Source organism: Hipposideros armiger, unplaced genomic scaffold, assembly GCF_001890085.2.
Source record: "Hipposideros armiger isolate ML-2016 unplaced genomic scaffold, ASM189008v1 scaffold_52, whole genome shotgun sequence".
In the NCBI taxonomy this organism is placed as follows: domain Eukaryota; kingdom Metazoa; phylum Chordata; class Mammalia; order Chiroptera; family Hipposideridae; genus Hipposideros; species Hipposideros armiger.
The window spans coordinates 2,129,234-2,154,877 of NW_017731402.1; the positions used below are offsets into that span (position 1 = coordinate 2,129,234).

Genomic DNA, 25,644 nt, shown 5'->3' on the forward strand with positions numbered 1-25,644 from the left:
CATACACCTATTTCCACTTTCATCTCCTAAATGATCTCTAGCTCCCCACTTGTAGCCCTAAGCTCTAAAATCACATTCCTCCGAAGCTACCAGACATCTCACCTAAAAGCCAGGCGGCATTCGATACATAGCTCAAGGTAACGTGTCCAAAACCATATCCAACTTCCCGTCCAAACTTGCTTTTTCTAAGAGCCCACATTTCTACATCCAACTGTAAAAGTGAACTTCTTGTCATTGTAGACTCCTTCCATAAAGTAAGGAGTTTCATGTTATAGTTTCTACTTGCTCTTCCAGCTTCGTCTCCTCCCTCACCCCTCTAAGAAATTTAATTCTCATTCTGTGTACACACCATGCACTTTTCCTGTACTTCTGCTAAGTCCTCTTCTTTAGCATTCTAAACTACAAATTCCTACAATCTCCTCTTGGAACCTGAAAATGTATTCAATTACTGTGTTTATCGATGATAGCGATCAAAGTAACTTTGCTTTCGTCCTGAAGACAAATCCTTGCATTACTGCTCATAAGCTATTAGAGTAAGACTATGAACAATTATTGGGTTGTCGGGACAGTCATGACATTATTTTTTGTTTTTCGTTGCAAAAATGCATCATGACTTTTCCAACAACCTACATACAATGCAGTTTGTAAATACAATGCAGTTTGCAAAGTACCAGGATGAAATGACCACAGGGTGCTATGACAACAGAGAAAGCATACACAACCATTATGTGTGTCACCTCTATCTGTTTTGCTTGGACTGAGTGAGCCTTGTAGATAAGTAGGAATTTGTCAGGTGGACAAGATCAGTTAGAGCAGCGGTTCTCAACCTGTGGGTCGCAACTCCTTTGGGGGTTGAAGGACCCTTTCACAGGGATCGCCTAAGACCATCAGAAAACAAAAAGGTATTTACATTACGATTAATAACAGTAGCAAAATTACAGTTATAGAGTAGCAACGAAAATAACTTTATGGTTGGGGGTCACCACCACATGAGGAACTGTATAAAGGGGTCGCAGCATTAGGAAGGTTGAGAACCACTGGGTTAGAGGAAGGCGTTAGGTATCAGGGTACACTCTGGTAACAGCTAGTACGGTGCAGCACACAAGGGGAATGTGGGGGTGGGAGAAGGCTGGAGGAGGGATTACATAATGAAGACCTAGAAAAGGGAAAGATATCTAGCAGCCTTGGGAGGAACAGTACAGAGGCCAGGAGACAATTAGGGGGCCACTCATTATGCCTCACAACAAATGATGGCCGAAAAAGCAGCGACAGTGAGATGGGACAGCAGGGTCACACTTGTTCCAAATATAGTTAAGCACAATTAATCTCATAACAAACCCAAGAGGTAGCGTTCCTAAGAAACTCAAGCGCGTGAGGACATTACTTGCTCAAGATGACATGGCTTACAAATAGGAGCAGAGATTCAAACTTCAAAGATCCTGCTCCTAAGGAGCATCGTGTGCCAATATCTCAAACACATGTCCAAATAGAAATCAACAAATCATGTTTTCACAACTAATTCTGGCCTGTTCAACTTACCAGAATTGCTAAATAAACGTCTTCTCATAGAGAAGTATATAGCAAGTGGAGAAGGATAAATACTTTAGCAGGTTTAGGGTTACAAATCATAAGATTTTAATACTATTCCAAGCTGTATACAGTTTTAGTTGCATATCCAAATTCTAAAGTTACAGGTATAATTTACACATTCTACGATTAATAATTTTGCATGGGCCACAGTTTAAATGTAAATGTATTAGCCTGTAAAATCTCTACCCTGATCACTTATTATTTTTGCTGGGCATATAAAAAGAGTATTGATCTAAAAATAAAACAATCTGCTGTAAAAATATGCTTCCTTATCAATATTCTTCCTTAAGCTATAGAGTTTAATTGGGGAATAAAATATTCAATATCTTAGAAATCATTTACCTAAACAAACATGCTATATGTATAACACATACATAATGTGTTTGGAAAACTCTGTAAAATGCAGAGTAACACCTCTCCTAATGAGGTATTAAGCGAAGTGAACACAAACATTCGTCCAGTTTCCCTTTAGCATTCAGTGAACTGATTTCTTATTCTAAGTTACTTTTCTTAAAAAGAAAATTATCTAAGGTTAGAAATGACCAATTCCAGAAGTGATATACATCTACGCAAAACTCAATGTACCAAACTGGCACATTATGGGTCAGCCCTAAATTTATTTTACAAAGTTTACAAAGGAGAGGGTTTAAGTTGACTAATTTACTCAACTCCAATGCTTTATTCTTATTACAATATTAAATTTATTTTATACATTAAGAAATGTAAATGCTAAAATATATATACTACATCGTCAAGCCTTGAGACAAAGATGGCATCTATTTCAAGTCACGTCAGCTGCAATGGATTAAGCGGCTACCTCAAACACACATGAGACTGGGGGACGATTTGGGCACATGGATCATAAATGCCTGCGGTGGGCACAGGCGTGGTAGCCTGTGTGTTACTCTTGCGCTCTTCTTTATGCTGGCAAAGAAGACTGAAATACTTTGGTTTCTATAATGGACAGGGCATTTCATTGTTGTTTGAGATCAGATAATGCACCCTGATTTGAAACATAAAAAAATATGCAAAATCAAGGGAAAAGTTTTGTGAGGTATTTTTTCTCATGTCTGATAAAACAAACAAAAAACCTAGTAATACTTTTCTAGAAAACACTATATAACGGATGCAGTTAAAATAACTAGGGTTACATTTTTCCAATGTTCTTCTGCTTCATCTGGAAAATTCATTGTGTGTGTGAGTGTGTGTGTAGTTTTAGGAGAAAACATCAGCATTTCAGCTTGTTAATTTAAATAATGTCAACTATGCATGTTTATTTGTAAAACTTCCCATAGTGAAATGTTACAGTTACCTATAAACATTCATTTTTCACTATTTACAATTTGAATAATTATGGAATGTTTGTATAATGCAACCAACTGGGTTATAGAAAAGTCACATAAACAATATAAATCTGATGCCCAATCCTTTACAAATATGTCATTACTTTCACTGGGTTTTCAAATTGTCAAGTATAAATGAGGTCAGCAGTACTTCAGATGAGGCACTTTAACAATTACTCAAAAAGATTAAGTGTACAAAGTGTAAAACAAAACCACTTGATATTAATCTTATCCTTAATTTCAGACGTGATTAATCTGAGATGGTCTACATTAAGGAGTGTTATAAACTTTTATTTCTTGCCCTCTGCCTTCACTTGACCCAAGGCAACATAAAAATGAAATACATAGGATATATAGATATCATCACAGACCAGTTAATGTACTTACATACAAAAGAACTAAACATTATCTAATGACACTGGGGTTTCAGAAAGTGACTATTGTAACACAAAAACTTCTACATAATTTTTTTCATAAACCTGTATAAATACATTGGTCTCCCAAAGGCAAAATGGTTTCTTGACCATATTCCTAGACAAAAATGCCCTCAAATGTACTATTTAATTAACTGAATCAAAATTAAGTCTTACACATTCTTTTCAAACACTTAATTTTTAAAATACTTAGAGAAATTAAAATATTAAATTCTAAAAATAGAGAAATTAAAAAATTGCCAATACTTTATACTGTAGATTAGTTTTAAGATTAAAAAAATAAGGAACAGATGTTTTAGTTTGCCAGCCTTGTGAAAGACCTTTTAAACACCTACATTTGGCCAATTCATTTTCAACCTTAAATCAAGTTCTCTGAATATTTACACTGCATCTTTTGATAGTTAAAATAATACTTGATTAAAAGATATTAATTCCTGTGGCTTCATGACTTATTAGTTCTATATTTTTCCCTACTGTTGGATTTCAACATACCTCTATTAGTAAAGACAATGGCTAACTCAAATTTTTAAAGTTTATCCAGAAGGGATTAAAATTTGTGGTCCCATTGACAGTTTTAGGTGAGAAGTTACATTTCATTAAACTTGTTTTATTTCAGGTAGTTTATTTATTTACTTATTTATTTATTTTTTAAGCTGAGCCATCCTGCCACCTGTTGGCAGCTCAGTGGCTGCTCAGCTCAGGCCAGGACTCGAACCGCTGTTGCTCAGAGCTCAAACTCTTGAGCAAGCTCTTAACCAACTGAGCCACACGACTGGCGCTCTGGTAGTTTATAATTTGAGTCATTTCTATAGCCCAGGTACCCAAATGTTGTTTTAAAAACATATGAGTTAGTGCTCATTAGAACATGGTTAGCTGTTCCAAGTCTATCTATGAAAATCACTTGTTCTGTGTGTTTGTATCTACACGAGGGCACATGTACTCCTTAATTCCCTAAAACAGTTTTGCTCCTCAAGAGAGAACAAACTGGGTTTCACTCAATATGCTACCAGACACTTAAATCTCTTCTAAAATCAGAAGTTGGCCAATTTTCAAATAAATGGAAAGGGAAAATACTTATTTAGAATGACAAAAATTAAGCTTGGCAAAAGTAGTGACTTTTATTTACAATTGCATGTATCAAGATTACAATAGAAACACTAGTGATATCATCTGAACAAAAGCAATGATTTATTGGTAATGGCAATGAATGGAATATTGAGTCTCTGGCGAGAATCAAGCAATTATCCAGGAGCTGTAGATCTGACTGCAATATGATCTTCCAGTGTCTTCTGTACCTTAGTGGCTTTCTCCTTTCTTGCCAACTACCTAGAAAAACAAAAATAACTTTATATGTACATCCTATTGATTAGAAATATGGGCTCTTTTCAAAATAATGTTACTAATTGGTAATCATCTTTAAAACATTAATTTTTATCCCTGTTTTTTTTTTTTTTTGTCATGCAGTATATTTTCATTGTTGAATCAAATTGTGACCCTCCCCCCTTCAGCCTCAAGGAATTAAAAAGAAAACACATGCAGGGTATTTTTGATTCCCACACTGTTTTAAGAAAAAGTAATACAATTTTTCAAAACGAGGTTCACAGTTTAGAGAAGTTAATAAAAAGATGATGCTAAATGAATGAAACATATTTGGCATATTATTTTTAAGCAATTAGAAATCAAATGTCAATCACGAATAATCTAGAATTAAGAATATGTTAAACTTATGTCTTCATGTCCAAGATGACAGGTTTCTAGACTTTTCTCTCAACATATAGATATGGAATGAAAACAACTAATTTTGCCTAATTTCTATTTAAAAAAAACGCTGGTTGCTACAAATGTATTACAAAAAATGTAAAGAATAAATCTTATTTCTGTCAATGATTAGAAAACTTCTCCATTAGAGGGTTTTTTAAATGTGGCAACTCTAAATGCTGTAAATGCTGTTTATGCTGTAAATGTGGCAACATAAAAATGTAAAAAATAAACATGGTTTCTACCAACAGTTCTAGAAAACAAATCCTCTCCAAGAGGGTTCAAAACTATGTTCTAATTGAATAATTTAATTCAAACCTAAAGTTTAGCATTAAATAATGCATTCTCATTTCTCTAAAGAAATTCACCTGCAAGCTACTGAATATATATTTGTATACAGAAATATTTCTATGTACATTTGTGAATGTAAATTTCATATTTTAAATTGATTCAATTCCAAATGGTAATGTCTGACTCAAGCAAAACTCACTCAAGTCTTCAGTGCATTTCTAGGCTAAAATAAAACATGGCTGGGTCAAAGTCCTTCATGAAAGAAGATTATAAAACCCTCTGCACTGAATTCCCAATCACATGGTGCTAGAATTGCTGTTTCCGCCCCCCTCAAGTAAAACCACTTCTATTACTTGAAAAAAACTCCTCTCTGATCCAAGGAAACCATGTGTTAGAAAGCCCTAAAACCCAGAAAGATGCTAAAGAGACAGTCTCAGAAAGAGTATGTGGATGAGAGTAAGAAACTCAGGTTTACGAGCCAAGGGAGCCTTCTTAAAGAAGAAGGGGAGAAGGAACTATATGTATCACAAATGAACTTAAGCAGGTAAACGCTGAAAGCATTGCTGATCATTGTATCACTTGGGAACACACCAAAACACAGAGCTATTAGACTAAGCAAAAGAAAACATAACCAACTAATATTAAAAATTAAAATTTTAGCAGAAGTATACAGAAGACACGAATCTGCATACTGTTTCACAGGTTGATAGCTCTCAACTTGCCAGTATGTATCCTCTGTAAAAAAGAAGAAATTTAGCATTCCAATATGGATTTTCTCACCCCAAACATAAAGCTCTTTTATTCATTTTGAAGTCTTTATATTAATACCTCAGACAAACAAAAATTTAAGTACAGCAAAATTAGGTGACAAAAATGTTTATTCATTAGAGTCAGTCCATCGTACTTCTATCTTAATATTTTAAATCAGCCTAACATTCAGTCCATAAGTCTTTCAACTGGCCTTGAGCTCACTTGGGTAGGCAAAGCGGAGGACATGCCCACAATACATCAGCCAAGACTTCTGGACTCCAGTTCCGATGAGAAAAGATACCCACATCTTTCAACTACAACCTAATCGATATATTGCACTAGTACTAGTATGGAAGAACTTGATGAAACTGTTCATATTTGATTTCCAAAATAATTCTGGAGTTCCTAAAAAATAAAATCTAAACTTCAGATTGAATTAAAACATTATCCAACAACTAGCTCAATCTGAAACCATTTACAACAATGTAAATTTTATTGCAATAGTATTTCTCAAAATGTAGTACAATATTAAATATGAGACAGAAGTAAAAAAAAAAGAAAAAAGTCGGGGAGCAATACAGTATGGTAATGAAATTAAGGCACCTAGTTGCAAGCCCAAAACAAAAACCAGAACAAAATAAAAAGCCAATGGAGAAACATGACTAGAATGAGATGGGAAGAAAGAGACGGTTGAGGAAACCTAGGTAATAGTAAGTCTGGTCCAGACGACAGAAGCTGTAGAGATCTTGCACCAACAGTGATGAGAACATGGGAAGGGTGAGAGTGGACAGGTGCAAGACGGGCAGAGAAGCAAGGAGGGGAGCAGAGTGAGACAAGGTCTTTATATTACTTCATTTTTAAAAATCTTCTGGTTTTAGTTCATTTGAGTTGGATTTAAAAAGCTGAAAAATAAACAGACAGAAATGTTACAAAAATAGCTGATACGGTGAATGGCCAGTTTAGAAGTCTGTTTTTATTACTGTGATATAAAATCTGCTCTGCTTCTCACATGCACCTCATTCCCTAAAAAGCAGAAGCCCCTACAATTTTGCTCAATTTTGTACACTTATATTTTATTATTTTTGTATTAAAATAAAGCAATCAATGTAATGAGCATATTTTAGTAAAGAAAACATCAACTTCCAATTAAGATGGCAAGCTTTTCATGCCGCAACACAAAGAATCCAACAGCCTAAGTGTATATTATCATCTGTGCACAATGCCTGTTAAGAGCCCAAAACACACAAATAGGTGTGTTCTAATCCACCAAATCTTAAAAGTATAACTTCATAAAGTTGTAATAGCACGCAAGGTGGTCTAAGATTTCTATCCACATCCAAGATTCATTAGTGTTACCTTAGCTTGTCATCTTAGTGACATAAGGAGAAGGTCAATGACATTCTGAAAACTAAAATTATCCACGAACAACTCACACAATATAAAAATGTAAACTGAATGCTAAATAATTCTATTTTATGATTCATTATGCCATTTTATATAACTCTCTTTACGACACAAAGAGGTATCAAAACTTTCCTCTGTGCCAATAAAATACATGCCAAATCTATTTTGAAATTTTAGATCCTAATTCCTACGTGTAATCCCTGTAAAATTCAGACTAAGTAAAAGGAAAAAGGTACCATACTCGACTTGTCCTTGAACGAGTCCTACACCTTCCCATTTTCATGCTCAAATTCCTGCTCTCCATTCTACCTACAGTGACCACTGCTATCTTTCCCTGTCTATTTCTTCTCCCCAAGTTCAGTTCAAGGCCCTTTTCCTCCATAAAATAGTAGTCTCATTCTTTCCCAACCCACTGATGGGAAAAAGGAAGTATCACTGGGCTGGGAAAGTCTGGGAATACTCTGTGGAGGAAGAGTTCGTTGAACTAAGCTTTGATTAATTTTGATTCACTTTCCAAATGTTTGTGCATTATCCTTCAAGAATATAAACTTGCTATAGACAGGGGTCATGAATGTACCTGGCATAGTACCACAAGGACAACAATGCCACACCTTATCTGTCAGCTCCTTCACTAGAAAGCAAACTCTTCATTTTTAATAAGCAACTCCATCTATACAATACCAAACCAGCCAATTTCAGTTATAAACTAATTTTATTGCAATTTTCCTACACTGAATTTGTTGACTTAACATAAAAAAACCCAAAACTGAAATTGGCTTACTTTGGAGGAATAACCCTGCAGGACAATGAATGACACAAGCAGAACAAGTCTCATTCAGAAATTATTAAAAAGCAATATAATGAAATATCAGAAGTTATTAAAAAGAAATATAGTGAAATATTTACATTAAGAAAACCATTCAACCAATTAAAATGTATCAAACATTAAAAGCAAGAGATTAAGAAGTCCAGAACTCCAAGAAGCAAGGCCATCACAGTATTAAATTATTCTTGCAGCAGTTCTCAGTGTGGTCCAGGCTGGAGGTCCCGGAGACCGTTCCAGAGTGTCTTCAAGCTCAAAACTATTTTCATAATAAAGCTCAATTGTTATTTGCCTTTTTAACTCTCAGTGTCTCACAAGTGTACAATTGAGTTTGAGAGGCTACATACCTGTGGTAGCAAAACTGATTGAATGCAGAAGCAGATAGGAGAACAAGAGGGTTCTATTAAGCTGTATAGTAAAGAATTTGTAAAAGTATAAAACAATGCTCCTGCTCTCACTAAGATGGTTTTGTTTTGGAAAATACTTTAATTTAAAAATATTATTTGGTTAGTGTATAATGAGTTTGTTATTTGTAAATAAGTATTTTTTTTTAAAGGTTTTTATTGGGGAATTGGGGGATGGGAACAGCGCTGGGGAATTGGGGGAAGGGGAACAGACAAATTGCTGTCGTTTTGTTCTTCAGTCTAGTTGTGGAGGATGTTGCTTCACTGACCCAAGTTGGCACCATCATTGCGCTCTTCCCGGGTGAGGCAGATCAGTTGCCGGCTTCTGGATCAGCAGATCAGCTCACACTGGCTGCTGGCTACACAGTAGCCCATGGCAACCCACTGTAGCAGTGAGTCACCGATGACTTACGGCAGCCCAGCTCCAAATTGAGCTGTTGTTCAGCATCGTAGCTGTAGAGGGCAGTGTCACTGGCCCTCATATGTGGGATCCGAACTGGGGCCCTCTGGCGTCCCAAACCAGCTCTTAACCAACACGCCGCTCGGCCGGCCCATAAATAAGTATTTTTTATATTTTTCATAAGCATAGCGCACAGAAACAAGAGCTCTTTATGGTCATCAATAATATTGAATAGTGTAAAGGGATCCTGAGACCAAAAAGTTTGAGAACTACTGTTCTACAGTAATTTTAAATAAAGTATTTAAATGAACACATAGCCAAATTATAAAGCAAATGCAAATACTCTCAAGCAAGAACAGTCTAACATCCTACCTACAGTCCAAAACGGGTAAGATTGGTAGTCAAAAAAGGGAAAAACTAGTCTAGAAAAGGTGGAACAGGGGATGTTAAAAACAAAGAGATACAGACAGATTTTTAGATGGACAATTATCAATGCACATTTGAGAAACTATAACTACATGGCAGGCTGGTAAGAAGATAGACAAGATAAAGTGGTAGCTACTTAGAGAAAATGGAAGTCCAACAGCATAAGCCAAGATGAGAAGCAAGAAACTAGAGCTGAATTAATGGTATGAGAAAATAATAGGACTTATGAATAGTAATATATCTTATGAAAGTATCCAGCTAAAAACAAACTATGCAAGGCAAAGTTAAAGCTAAATGCAACGGCATTTAATTCAAACGGGCAAAGTAACAAAGCAGGCAGCCAAAATGTCTTTGTTGCTCACACATTTTCCCAGTACAGCATATTTCACATCATACAAATGTAGATGTTTAATCTCTGCTTCTTCTGACCTGTCATTATACATATGTCAAACATTTAACATGACAGATCTAAGTACGTGATTGTTCCTACAGCTCCCAAAAGTTAATTATGCTGTGAGACAGGAGGATGATAGTTGAAAAATGACTAGTTAAAATATCTACTGTCGAGGTTATCAATTTTTTAAAAAACAGCATATAAGTTCATCCGCTGTTATGAAAATTTATGAGTTTCTCTGTAATTGAATTAAAATTAGATCTGTGGATACCATCAAAAGAACAGAAGCTCTCAGGATATTGGCAGCTCCATCTCCCCATACAGGGGTCAGGCTGGGTGCCTCATCCTCCAGGCACTGGCACCCGTCGGGAAACTCTTCTGCTCTCATAATCATCTCAAGTTCTAGACTGCCTGCCAGAGGCAGCCATGAGGAACATGGTGATAACTGCATCTCCTGTGCTGCTGCGTATTTAATCTGTGTAGGTACAGCACCCAGGTTCTGTACTGATAAAACTCTTGGTGGCCATTCTATGATCTGTGGTTGTATATTTTAAGTGTCACCCTAAGGAACTGTTAGCAATTAGAAGTAATTCCATGAATGTACAAAAATGTTCTCATTCCTAAACGTCTCATGTTCTCTATAAATGCTTGGCAAACCTCAGGATTGTGTCCTCAAAATAAATAAATGGAAAGATAGATAAATATCTGTCTGTTCACTGAAAATTTATTTGCTGAAACATGTTCTTCCAGCACACAGATACAGTTTCAAAGTTAGCATCTCAGTGTAATAAAGCCAAGTCCTTTCTTTTCATTAAAATTATTCATTTTAAATATTTTCATCAGAAAGAACGAAAATCCAAAGCTTAATGAAGTTCTTAAAACTTCACTATTGTAATAAAGATTTACCTTACTTCTATTTTTCTGTTACTCCTTTTATTAACCAAGCAATCATGTTTACCCACTTAACTGGATGTCACTCATTTAAGACACTATATCAGTAGGGCTTATTTTTATTAGAGATTTCTTTTAGTTGGGTTTCTAAAAATGTGATTAGGAGAAGGTACTGTTCTATTATAGTTTAACCTTATAAAATTTCATGACATGATATGACTCTGACTTAATGAAATTATTTCTTTAAAATTATATTATTACTTCCTCTAAATATTATTTAAACAAACTTACTCGTTTGAAGTCATTCATATTTGTTGCCTGGACTGGAGTACCAATAAAAGTAAAATATGAAATTCTTGTTGTTTCTTCTTCACCTTGATTGGACTGAACAAATATCTACCAAAAAACAAAAATTTTATAGTAATGATTATAATCCTATTTTTCATAAAAATCCTTTAAGTTTAAATGCTTAAACTTAAATGCTTTAAATTTAAACTTAAATGCTTTAAGTTTTTTGTTTCCTTAGATTACTAATACAAATACCTTCCATTCTTTGTAAGGGTTAATCCACATATCAGACTAGCACTCCTCTAGGACTAGAATTCCACTGTTTGCCCTGCTATTCTCATCTTCTCCAATGATGTCATGTAAGACACCCACATAGCCAAGCTCCTGATAATTTAGTGTGATGGTGTAGAGGGGCCATAATTAAATTATTTACAGAGAATGTTGAAAGAGTATGAAATTCTTGATTATAATGGGTAGGCTGCTGTTCAAATTTTATAAAAATTACAGTGTTTAAGGAAAATCTCTCCAGTTATATTCTTTCTGATATCCATTCATTCTACTGGACTGTTGGAAAAGTCATGACGTATTTTTTGTTTTTCATTGCAAAAATGCGTCATGACTTTTCCAACAACCCAATATTTCCTAGAACACTAAAAGAAAAAGTAGTATTGGGAACCAGCTCCTAAAACTATACTATGCCCTTCCTATTTTAAGCTTGGCTGTTTCTACTACTATTTAAAAACTCCCCTCAGCATGTTAGGAAACAGAAGCTTTACTCTTAGATCCTTATTCAGTATTCTGGATTTATTTTTTAATTCGCTCAACATTTTAAAACACAATACTCTAGATGCTGTCTACTTAAGAATAGTGCCTCTCTTGATTTGGATAACATACTTCTTTTATTTTCAGAGGGCATTCATCAGTCAGTTTTTGCTGTGTATGTAGGCAACTATAGATTCATCTCAAACTGAGTTGATCAACTAAAAACTCCAAGTCTATAACTAGTAGACTATTAAACCAGCTCTCCATTTATTTATTTGTAAAGCTCTTTGAATCTGAACACAACAGTTTATATTTAAACTTTAAATATATTTAAAATTAATCTCCTTACTTTGATTAGGCTTTCTGATCAGCCAGCATCGCTGGGTTGAATACTAAAATTCACAAAAGCAATTAATAACTGCAAAGCAGCAGCTGATTTGTTTTTACTGAGATCCTAACCACTACATTAAAAACTCTATATTCTAGAAAAGTACAATGAATTTTACAAAGGTATCATTCATTACCAGGTACGAATAATAAAGCACAAACATCTTCAGTTTAAGTAAAAATGTTCTAGAATAAACTTTTAACAAGTCATCAAGTAAATACATTATATATATTACACACACACACACACACACACACACACACACACACACACACACTGATAAATCCACAAGTTTTTAAAAACCAACCTGTCCTTCCCCTTTAGGGCACATAGATAAATTAAAAAGAAGATGATTTATTAGTTCATTATATATTTTTACTCATTTCAAACCAAGTGGGCAAATAACTACTTTAAGGGATCATATGGCATCACTGACGACAGCACGGATTGTCCCCACAAACCCATTAAACATATTACTTACAGTTACACTGTTAACGTTCTGAAACTTAACATAACGAAGTGGGACAATGCCATCTTCTTTAATATCATCCTCTGTTAGTTCCAGAGCTTGGGTTGGTTCACTTCTTTCTGCTTCTTCAAAATCCATAGATCGGGGTAGATTGATAAAAATTTTTACGTATTTAGGACCTTGACCTATGAAATGGTAGAATAAAATAAAAAGCTAACAATGAAATATGTAATATCTTATCCCCTTTATCAGTCCATCCACACTGTACAAACAGACACAAATGTACACATATGCACATACCTGCATGTATCTTTAGGAATTCTATGAAAGTCTGAGTATTTCCACAGCTGTTCTCCCCAACCCCACCTCCAAAGACATTTACTGGTATATTCTTGGCCTGCTAGCACCACACTCGAGGATTAGCTTAAAACACATACATACATATGCACACACATACACACGAAGTTCTTGGCCTCAACTACAAAAGACATACTATGATAAATTTAATACTATTAGGGAGAAGTATAGGGAAGGTAGCAATGGAGTTGGACAGTATATTTTCATAAAGAAATAACATTTGAGCTGGGTCTTACAGTGCCAACAATTGGTATATTTTGTAATTTTGAAGAAAAGCAATATCAGTGACACCATTTTGCCAAAAGGCAATTAATTATACAAACTGCCAAATTTCAGCTTAGAAATTAAGATGTACTCAGTGGTAAGATCACATTTATAGTGTCTTAATCCCTTAAACTTCAGGGTACAATCTAAGACCCATATTTTGTGGCTGATTAAAGAATCTTAAAATATTCACATCACTTAAAGACTCATTTCTACAGCATTTGCTTTTTATAAATACTTTGTATTTTCAGAATAAAGATACAGTTTTATTAATGAAAATTCATTAGTATATGAAAATTTAATTACCATTATATTGTAGCTTACTGAAGTGTGGATGATAGAAAACTAGGTAGACCACTTTTGCTGTAAGTATTTTAGTAAAAGCAACATTATCGTAACATTTTCCAAAATGTTGGTTTGGGCAAGAATGTAAGCATAATCTCATCTATAAATATCCATGTGTATACAGCCATATTAACTGTTACCTGTAGCTACTTTAATATTGTTTAACATAATATATATTTATATAATGTATATACTTTAATATATATACTCTATAATTTATATACTTCAAGATATGTAATATATATACTTTAATATAATTTATGTACTTCTGATTTGTATTATTTTTCTGTTAGAGTTATGGACCAGGTCGTTTGTAAACTATTCCTTTTTAATGAACTGATGAAATTTGGAATAAAAACTGACAACCACCAAAAAACAACAACAACAAAAAAAACAACATACAGAGGGTGCCAAAAAAAATGTATACACATTTTAAGAAAGGAAAAAACTATTAAAATTGTAATACTTAACGTATACCGAAAACAAAAGATAAATACAAGTGACATTTGACTTCTGCAATTACAAGAGGTGCTCAAAGTGGTTCCCATCAGCGTCTAGACACTTCTGATTACAGCAAACTACTGCTTGAGCAACGCTGACCAAAGTGTCCACTTGTATACATTTTTTTGGGACCCCCAGTACATGGATATTTAGAATAAGAAAGGAATGCTATCTGATAAATACAGTGCTGGCTATTTCTCCCAATCAATTAAAAAAAACAAACCATCTAGTCCCTACTCCCCCAACCCTCCCCCCACGCTAGCCAACCCCCACCCCCACACCCAGCCCTCAGCAACAGAAATCCAGAAACAGAAAAGTGGAGGTGGTGAATATGGAAAATTCTTTATTTAATAAAAAGGGAATGCTAAGTCTGTACAATCATGTTTACAGAATATGTATAAAGAAGATGAAACTATTAATAGGGCACAAATAGTATGATCTAGAGCAGGGGTCGGCAAACTTTTGAGACGGAAGAGCCAATATTGTCCCTCACAACAATTTAAAAATTATTTGAGAGCCATAAAACACCATGAAATCACCATTATGTGAATAATACCCTTTAAAAATTTTATAAATGAAACTATAATTTTATTTTCATTTTCAATTTTACTTCAGAGCCACATGTACGTAACCCAAAAAGCCGCCACTTGCCAACCCCTGACTTAGAGCCTTAGTTTTATCATCTGTAATAGGAGTTTGAAATAAATAACTCCCAGTTTTGATTCTAAAAAATGGCTGCTTTGAACCTAGAGTTTTAGAGTAATGGTTGGAAGAAAGGGTTCACATACTTTCAGATTAAGAGGGAACTTAAATTCTAAAATAAAAAACTTTACAAATAAATCTCACATTATTTGCCCATTCATTTATATCCTTACTTTTTCCAAAACCAATTTCACTCTGTCCCAAAACAAGGAGTATTTACCTCTATTTAATACAAAGTTTTAGATATGCGCTAACAGGTCCACAGAGCAGAAAGTTAGTTTACAGAAAAGCTGCCCATTACTCACCATTATCTGGCCCTTGAAATTTCATTGAATAAAGCTTAACTGGTTGATTGAATGCCACAGTAATGAGTAGCTGTGAGGAAAATAATAGTTTCATTTAAAAAGGGATCTTGAACACCTTGAATACACACAACTAAGTAGAATTAATTAATTCAAAAGCAGAAAAAAATTAATTCACCTAACAAAACCAATATAATATGTAACATCAGTAAGTTGAAAGTAACTTGATTAGACTGACATTTGAGAAACACAATCATCGATTATTCATTTAAGGAATGACAACAACAAATTTAACAAAATAAAATTAACTAAAACTATACATAAGAAACTAAGGTCTTATGACCCATAAACTGGCAAGCAATCTGCTTTCCAAAAAACCAAAATCCCCCAATTAAAACTTCAACTATACATTTTAGCATATAAGCTTAACATTTTCTAGGATGGTTTATTTGTCAAACATCTACTCATGTCACTTGACAATTTGGAGACAATGCACAGGTTGTGTGGAGAGTCTAGCCCTCCAATGGACTCTATATGATCCAAAACTCAAGAGAAAGGGATTCTTACAGCTATACAGTTTTGGGAATACTGTTCACATTATGTTTCTTGTAGCTATTGCTCTTGTAGCTCTTGCTCTAGGTTACCTCCAAATCTCCATCCTTAACTTATCTATCTGAATTTAGAAGGCCATAAGGAAATTGAGATTAAAACACTGGTAGTGCCTATCTCTCAGAAACTCTGATTTCATTTGCTTACTCTTCTTTCCAGGGGAAATTGTGCTTCTACCCTGGGAGGAAGACTGCAGAGAAGCTGTAGCCGATCCTGCTGATATGTACCATTAAAATATATTCAGAACAATAGCTACAAGAAACACAATGTGGGGGCCGGCCGAGTGGCGCGTTGGCTAAGAGCTGGCTTGGGACGCCAGAGGGCCCCGGCTCGGATCCCACATATGAGGGCCAGTGACACTGCCCTCTACAGCTAAGATGCTGAACAACAGTTCGACCTGGAGGTGGGCTGCCATGAGTCACCGGTGATGGCTGAGGCTGCAGCCCCTGCTGCAGTGGGTTGCGGTGGGCTACTGTGTGTAGCCAGCAGTCAGCGAGAGTGGCCATCCAGAAGCCGGTGACTGATGTGCCTCACCCAGGAAGAGCGCAATGATGGTGCCAACTTGGGCCAGTGAAGCAACGTCCTCCACAATTAGACTGAAGAACAAAAGGACAGCAACTTGTCTGTGCCCCTTCCCCCGATTCCCCAGCGCTGTTCACATCCCCCAGTTCCCCAATTAAAATCTTTAAAAATAAATAAATAAAAAGAAACACAATGTGAACAATATTCCCAAAGCTGTATAGTAAGGTAGCTCTGGCTGGAGCATGAAAAACTGGGGTGTACGTTTATGGTTTCAGGATCATTATGCTCTGTTTGCCTGAGAAAATACCCAGATTATTCACTTTGGTTATATAAGTACTTTTTATACTTGACCTGTAATAGTGTGTCAAAAAAACAGTAAGCATGACATTACAGACCTGAACCACAGGCAAAAGGGAAATGAGAGTGAAAAGCTAGAAACAGATCAAGTCAGCAAGAATCTGACACCCTCATCCAGAAGCCAGTGAAAATCGTTTAACTCTTTTAAGAACGAAACATAATCTGATTTGTTTTAGAAACATAACTTATGTAAACATTTAGAAGATGAACTGGAATGGGGACAAAGCAGAGTGAGTGGAACAGAAAGTAAATTAGGAAAATAACAGTTAAGATGAAACACGGCTTGACAAAGGCAGCACCACACTATTTGCTCTGTGACAAAGATGCTAGGAAGAACAATACCGGTTTCCGTCTGGGAGCGAGGACTGGACCACCAGGGAGTGCTCATCTAATTAGTCTGTTTCTCAGGGACAAACTCATTAGGGTGGGTACCAAGTATGAAAGGAAGGTCAAGAAGGAACAAAAGGACTTAAGAGTGGTGAAGATGCAACTCATGGGGCCGATTCAAGGGTCCTGCGAGGCCCCCCAGTGCACCTGGCAGCTTGCAGAGAACAGAGGAGGGGGGTGAGCACAGTCAAGGAAGAGGCGTCAAGGAAAACGCAAGTTATAAAAAGGAAAGGAAGAGTGGTCACCTGGGAAGGAAAGACATAAAACCGTGAGGTGGTAACAACAGCAGGCATAAATACTGAGAATCGCTACAAGCATTAACGTAAGCATCCATTACCTGCTCATCACAATCAGATTCCAAGAAGGTCATGTCTTTTCGCAAACAGTTGTCAAATCCATGCTCGTCGCTTTCATTAAGACATTCACAACCAGCTTTGTTAATAAAAGGCATTAAATCCATCTGAAAAAAATAAATCAAGACTCTAGGCAAAGCATTTGGATCTGGTATAAAAATCTTATTAAAAAATGCAAGTGTGTAATTCTTTAGATTAGGCAATTTTAAAGAAAATGTCTATCTCTTTTAAATAGTTACTAAAACTTTAATAATAATCCTTTCATTTGAATTCCTGACTGAGATATACTACTCATTATTAAAGCCAAATCTAGGCTTAGCCCACTTAATAAAGTATCGAAAACCGAGTGTATCACTAAGATTATAAAATAATAACTTATACTTTTTTAATAACGATATTTTACAGTGGGAAATATGCAAATTAAAATATCTGTAAGATCCAAAGAAAGTCTACCACCTTCTTCTAGTGGCCGTGGAATCTTTAAACCTATATTCATAAAGAATTTAGATTAAAGATGAACAGCAAATAAGGATTAAACATTTTTACTACAGAAATTTCTAACATACATAAACAGAAGAATATAGTGAACTCCATGTACCCACCTCCCAACTACAATACTCCTCAATTCATGGCTGCTCCTATTTCATCTCTACCCCACAACCAGCCCTAGCCATCCCCCTGATTATTTAAGTAAATCTTAAGACATTTTTTCATTTCATTCATAAACATTTCAGGGACTCGTTAAGATAGGGACTTATTTAAAAAATCCTCAATATCATTATCACAATTAAAACAAAGAATATCATCAACTATCAGTGTTCAAATTTCCTCAATTGTATTACAAATGTTTTATAGTTGAATTGTTAGACTCAGAATAAGGATCCAAACAAATTACAAAGACTGTATTTGGTTAATAAGTCTCTTAAATCTTTTAATCTATAGTCATTTAGCTTACTGATATCATTTATTCTGGATTTTGCTGATTGCTTCCCTGTGACTTCATTTAACTGTTATTCCTGTACATGTGTTGGCTAGTATTTCCATACTTCCAACATAAAGCCAAAGGGCTGCAGTGGTCGTGGTCATCATTGTCTTATTTCTTACATTAGTGGGAATGCCTCTAGTACTTCCTCATTAAGATTTTACTGAATGCTTTATAATAAATGGGTATTCAATTGTGTCAAATGCTTTTTCTGCATATTAGGAGATCATCATTTTTCTCCTCTGGATTGCTGGATTTTGTTTACTAATATTTTATTTAAGAGTCTTTATATCAATATTCCTAACTGGAACTCATCAGTAGCTTTCTTTTTTGGGCACAAATTTTGGTCCGATTCTGAGATCAATGTCATACGTATTTCAAAAAGAAAGCTGAAAGTGTTCTCTCTTTTCATATGGTCTTAAGCAGTTGTAGTAACACTAGGCTACCTGACCTTTAAGATTTGGTAGAATTCCCCTACAAAGTCATCTTGGCCTTTATAGAAGAGCTGTTTTACTATTTCTTCTATGGTGACTGGTCTATTTAAGTGTTTTGTTTTTAGCAGAGTTGATTTTGATAAACTGTATTTTTGTAGAAAAGTATCCATTTCATCTACGAAACAGAAAACTTTTAAAGTTTACCAGGTATTACAGATTATCAGTTGCATGTCCATCTTTCTATCACAAAGAATATTTTTTTTATCCACAGACACTAATGAATGTATATGGTTCTGAAAGACTACAGGAAATTTTTTTACATGTCAAACAAGTATAAATATGTAATCATCCATTAGAATAGACCCCAATTATTCATGTAGTAGCCTAAATATTTTCAAAGCAAAAATGTTATTTTGTATTACATTAAATGTTAAATATATTACTCAGAATAACATATTGTAGCCAACTCAAAAAAGTGGGGAGGGAAACAAGGAGCGCTATAGAGCAAAGTTCAACTATTGGAGAATTATGCTAAACTTCATGAATATTTGCCTTGAAAGGGTAGTTTTGACAACATCTTTTAAATGCTTAGTCTTCCAGTCTACAGAGGTGCATCTTCAATACTGTATCTTGGGTTAAGATCCCAGGCATGAAGACAACAATGCAGTCATACTTCCAATACCTTAATGAGGCAAATAAACTAAATAGGTGAATTATTTAAAAGAGTTTTTAGATTTATGTATGTGCATGGAGCACACAAAACAAGTATCACATTCAAACAGTTACATTCAAGTGCTTTGTGTATCTGGAACAAATTGGCATACGGCATATTTGACATAGCTGCAAACTGACATATTCTGACAATATGCAATGGGAAATAAATATCACTACCTTTGCAGCAACTTGCCAATAATGAGGAAAGAATAATGAAAAAACAATCAGACAAATCCAGATTGTGGGGCAGTCTGTAAAACAGATGGTCTAGACCTGTGCTGTATAATAAGATAGCCATTAGCCACATGTGGCAATTTAAAATTAAATTAATTAAAAGTAGATAAAATTAAAAATTCAGTTCCTCAGTTGCACTAGTCACATAACAAATGCTCAACAGCCACTTGAACCTAGTGGCTACTTTATCAGGCAGTCATGAAAGGAAAAAAAAGGCAAAGAAAAGTTTCTAAACTAAACAATACTAAAGAAAATTGAAAATTTAAATGCAATGCATGACTCTTGACTTGATCCTAGATAGGTAAAACCATAAAGTATATTTTGGAGCTAATTAAGGAAATGTGAATGTAGGCTGTTCATTAGAGATACTGTATAAATGTTAAATTTGTTAGGAGTGATAATGAATGGTATCATAGTTATGCAGAATGTTCTTGTTTTTAGCAGCTACATGCTGGAATATTTAGAGATGAACCGTCATGATGTCTATAACACACTTTTAAACGCTTTTGCAAAAGTTAAGGGTAGATATCAAGATAGGGCAAAAACAGCAAAATATTCACAACTGATGAACGTGCGTGAAGAGTATATATGGTTTAAGTACTACTCTGTCAACTGTTTTGTTGTTGTTGTTGTTGCTTTTTTAAATAAGTTTCACCTTTTATTTGTAGAGGGAAAAATCCTACACAAGACACAAAGAAGTTACAAAAACCTTTCCAAGCTTCAAGTTTTTGGTTAAAAAAAGATCTACTTGCTACATCAAATAGGGTCATTTAATGTCTGATTTGATTTTGATGAATGATAACAAATTTGTAGACCAAAATTTAGTCTGAGGTCAGAAGACCAGAATATACTAACAAGCCTCAAGATACAGAACATGTGCAAATGGAAGTTCAATTCTAAACTGCCCTGCATGCAAACTTCCGGAGAGGAAGACTTGATTTAGAGGGCATGAGGGGAGCTCTCTGAAGCTATACTATGTACTCTTAGCAAATATGAGAGAAAAAAAGATATAGTTTTAAATTTTCCCAACTTCAATAAGTACTTTCAAAAACTAGAAGTCATTATGTTCACAAAAACACTCTTACTTCTGAATAAGAATCTATCAAGATTCTTAACCTTTTGAGTATCACAGCTACACCTTTTGCAATATCCCAAACCTCCCTAAAGGAGATACATGTTTTCTTACTCTGGCTCCAGTCAAATCAGGAGTTTCAAAACTATAGCATGTTTAAAATCAATAACTGTATATAGCCTCTTAGTGGTAAAACTGATGACTGAAAATTGTTATTCCAAGAAACCCAAAATTTTATTTTAAAATTGTCAGTACATTTTTGTAATGCTTATGTTTAAACCTACTTATGACACAGGTTTTCATTCAGTGACTTATTCTCATTAAGTTTCTATTTGTATTGTGAGAGCGATGACATTTCTTGGAAACACATTACCAGTTTTAAATATTTAATATTCTGTTAAGATCTAAATAGTTCAAAACTTTTAATTTCTTGACACCTGATGGAAAAAAATGAAAATGTTTTAACAGCTTTCATTGTATTCATAACATTTGCATGAAAGCTTTTTTTTTTTTCTTAAAATTTATTTTTTCCTGCCATTTCCCTACCTGAGGCCAAAATGCTGGTATCACACTTAGCTGATGTGTAAAGAAATACTCCTGTAGCTAACTAAACAGCATGACTGTTCGCTCTTAAGATGTTTCCATGCAAACACGCTGAGTATAAAGAGAAAAAATACAAAGATGTAAACATAACAGTTTACAAGTCAAATGATTTCCGTAATTTTCCAAAAGGTGTCACAACCCTGACTTACACAACATGTTCATACTTTCTAACTGGATATTGTAATTTCAAATGATTATGTAACAGTTCTATTGTAAATAAATATTAATTATACTTCCATAACTAAAAATAACTAGCGCCAGTACCATATGTTAAAGATAGTCTTTGAAGACATACCTCCCCACCTCCCCCCACAAAGAATCTCTCATATTTACCTGACTAGACTGTCCTTATTCAGCACAAATTTGAGGGACTTACAGAAAGGACTGCAGCCCCACGAGACAGATCTGCTTTAATGTATTTGATATACATGCTTTCATATATCAGCTTTAATTTGAGGTAACATTTTTTTTAAATCATTGTTGGATCTGCCAATACGATAACTTTATAACAAGAAAAATTAAGAAATATTTACTTTGTTATAAAGGATCTGCCAAATTGGATAAACAAATCAGCTACCATAAAGTGCTACTTCTGAATTTTACTTCCTTCCTGAATAGCTCTCAAATATAAACATACTGCAATATAACTATTTAGATTAGATAGTTTTCTAAAACTTTTAAGTTCTTAAGTCTTCAAGTGATTATTTAGAATAACTTATTCTTGAAACTCTGGAAAACACATCCAACACTAAAGTCACAGTTGGTTCTAAAACAGAATCAATAACTAACACGTCTTTACTTTTCGGGGCAAAAATACATTAAAAAAAAATCTTAAAATGGCTACTAAAATAGCTCAGAAAGCAGATTTTTTTTTTTAAAGTGACAAAAATATTAGTAGGAGAAATTCAGGAAAATAGTTTAGGATGGGGGCTTAAGATTATAATACACACAGACAAAACCCAACAGTCAACCAGTGAATTTACTTTTAAAGTTCTTATTTGAAAGTACTCTGAACTAGTAAAAGATAAAACGTGAAAACAGTTAATTTCATTTTTTGGCAAATACAGTAAAACCTTGGATTGTGAGTAACTTGGTTTACGAGTGTTCCGCAAGACGTGCAAACATTTCTATTAGGTTGGCGCAAAAGTAACAGCAATAATGGCAAAAATCGCTATTACTTTTACACCAACCAAAGAATACATTTTAACTTGGTAAATGAGTGATGTCTTGCAATATGAGTAGTTTGTTTCCGGAACAAATTATGCTCGCAAACCAAGGTATTACTGTAATGGCAAATGGAAAATATAAGATAATTTCACTTTTAAGTCTACATACGTAGCCTTTTGGAATATCTGTGTCCTCATTGCTTCCAGGGTCATTTTCTAAGTGCTGCTTGATTTTTTCTTCTAATCCCACGGCATCTGCTCCTTGATACTGATCAATTCTCACTTTGTTTCGAAAAAACAAAAACGTAGGTGTTGCTGATATATTGTTGGTGGCAGCTGTTCCCTAGAATTGAAAGTTAGACAGCATTATGAATTAAAACTAATCTTAAACCACTTTGAATATTCTTTCTACATCTCCAAGAAAGATAAATATCACAAACATGGGCTAAAACATGTAAAATAATTTATTCCTAATTGTTATTTAAGAAAAAGCAGGTCTATTCCCTAAATAATGTTACCCATTGGGGCACAACTATATTACATTAGCTTTACATCCACAATGAAGGGCAGCCCTGTATTTTTGTGCTTTAGTGTTAAATACTTCATCCAACAGACAATTAGCTTCCAATAAAGAAATTGTGCTTTACAACACCAAGCCACTCTCTCATAAGTAATTCTGTTTCCTAAATCCACTCTTACAGGAATGACTTCTGACCTCCCCTCAAGCACACTGCAACAGCTATCTTTTAAAACTCTACTCGAATTCCACAATTTCGTAAGACTAACTGCCGAATGGAAATTAGCTGACAACCACTGATTCATGGTTTAAACTTTTCATGAAAAAATCTAAAGGAAATAGTAAAGCCAATGTGTCACCTTACATATCCAAATACTATGAAGAGGTACCACAATATTGTTTTTAAAAAAAGCATAAAGTTTACATAAAGACGTCTTCTCTAAGCCTCATAAAAAAAAAGATAGACCCGTTAGAATAGTGCTGTCCAAAAGAAATATAATGCAAGACACAAATGTGAGCTATATATGCAATTTTAAATTTCTTAGTATCCCCGATAAAAAAGTAAAGAGAAGCTATGGCTACCACGTAGGGCAGCCCAGCTCCAGAAGACAGCACTTCCATTTAAGTGAATACTTAAGTAGGAGCCAGCATTGTCATCCAGTAGTATGTGCCGTAAGTGCTGACTAAACATGGAATACAGAGTTTACATCAACCAAATCCCCAACTACTATCGACAAATTACATAACATTCTAATATTTTTTTCACTGAAGACTATATTTTTAATGTTGGAAGGAGCCTTCCAAAAAGGTTTTTTCCAATATAACTCCCTCAGTATTTCTACACATGAAAATGCAGAACTGTAAGTAATAGCCACTCCAACTAAGTAATCAGGACAATCTACCTACAAAACTGGGGTGCAATCAAAAGTAATCAATATTTTAAAGTTTCTGCGGAGTATGCAGCTTTGGAGCAAAGGTTACACACTGATGAATTCAGATCCAACTCTAACAAAGAATTCTCTGCCACGGCTTTCTAATCAGCCAATGCCATTGTAGTAAAAGATAAAATTCTAGATTTGCAAAAAAAGAAACAAAGATATGTAAAACACAACCGCCAGGTGACCTACTAGTTTAACAACATGTTAGTTTTATAGCAGAAGTCTATTACTATAAACAAACCCAAAAGTAATTAATAATTGGACTATCCTTCTTACTAATGCAGCTATAATGGCATTTGTAATAATCATGTCAATATAACATTTTCCTATCTTCAAAAGAATACTGTTTGCATAAAGAGATAAATAAATAAAAGATGACAATGTCAAAATACAAACTGACTTATAAATTTTTTTTTTAAAAAGGACTCCTTTCCCTTACCTGACACTGATGTACGTCTACTTCCAAGAAAACTGCCTGCGGATACTTATTACTCATAGTGCTGAATGCTGGGGCAATCCTTAAACATGGTCCGCACCTGTGAGAAAGGTAAAAGAGATGACTGGCAAAATAACACCAAAGATTGTATTAATTTATACTCTAAAGAACTTTGTTGATTAAAATATAAAATAAAATAAACAAGCTCTGACCATGCTGGCTTTAGGCTTTCTAATCTTTTCCACTGGGCTATACTGAGATATACTTGCATCAACACCACATTGTCTTAGTGACTACAGATCTGTATTATATACAGATCTTGAAAACTAATACTGTTGAGTCTTTCAGCTTTATTCACTGAGAGAAATTAAAGAAGGTCTAAATATTGGAGGAATATACTATTCTTATGAATTGGAAAATGCAACACTGTCAAGATGTCAATTCTCTTCAATTTGGTCTTTAGAGTCAATGTAAAATCCCAGGTGGTTTTCTTGGAGAAATTAACAAATTTAAATTCTGAAACTTATAGGGAAATACCAAGGATAGCCCAAGCCATTTTGAGGTTCAAAGCTGAGGAAGTTACATTACCAGATATTCAGAAATATCATAAAGCTTTATAAATTAAGAGTGTACAATGATAAACAAAATGACCAACGTAAGAAGAATAGAGAAACAGACCCAGACCCATGCCATACACAGTAACTAAACGGATTTATGAAACAGTTGACACAGCAGTGCAGTGGGGAAAGGATGGCCTTTTTAATCAACAGTGCTGAGTCAACTAGACAGCCACAGGGAGGGAAAAGGAGTCTGGACCCCTACCTCACACCATTCACAAAAACCAATTCCAGATGGATTATAGATCTAAATGTGAAAGGTAAAACATTGAGAGTTTTAGGAAAAAAGAGAGGATACTTTTAAAACCCTGTAGTAAGCAAAGATTTCTTTCTTTCTTTTTTTAATATGCAGGCAGTGTTTATTAGCAATACATTCTCAGGGAAGAGAACTGGCCTAGCAAGGTGGGGGAGGGAGGG

At 34.7% G+C, this 25,644-nt stretch overlaps 1 protein-coding gene across 4 annotated transcripts in view; it reads right to left on the reverse strand.

Annotated features, from left to right (window-relative positions):
• Window positions 1–4,460: 4,460 nt before the first annotated feature.
• TXNL1 (thioredoxin like 1) overlaps window positions 4,461–25,644 on the reverse strand; it is a 28,911-nt gene continuing 7,727 nt past the window's right edge. The window contains exons 2-9 of one of the 4 annotated variants that reach the window (XM_019640632.1): window positions 24,614–24,734; window positions 22,889–23,062; window positions 17,499–17,621; window positions 15,290–15,359; window positions 12,828–13,000; window positions 11,200–11,304; window positions 6,109–6,151; window positions 4,461–4,693 (exon numbers count right to left, since the gene is read on the reverse strand). In XM_019640632.1, coding sequence (XP_019496177.1) covers window positions 6,113–6,151; window positions 11,200–11,304; window positions 12,828–13,000; window positions 15,290–15,359; window positions 17,499–17,621; window positions 22,889–23,062; window positions 24,614–24,734 — 805 coding nt within the window. In that variant the 3' untranslated portion in view covers window positions 4,461–4,693; window positions 6,109–6,112. The remainder of the gene's footprint in view (window positions 4,694–6,108; window positions 6,152–11,199; window positions 11,305–12,827; window positions 13,001–15,289; window positions 15,360–17,498; window positions 17,622–22,888; window positions 23,063–24,613; window positions 24,735–25,644) is intronic. The other 3 variants (XM_019640635.1, XM_019640636.1, XM_019640633.1) reach the window with 3 other exon arrangements.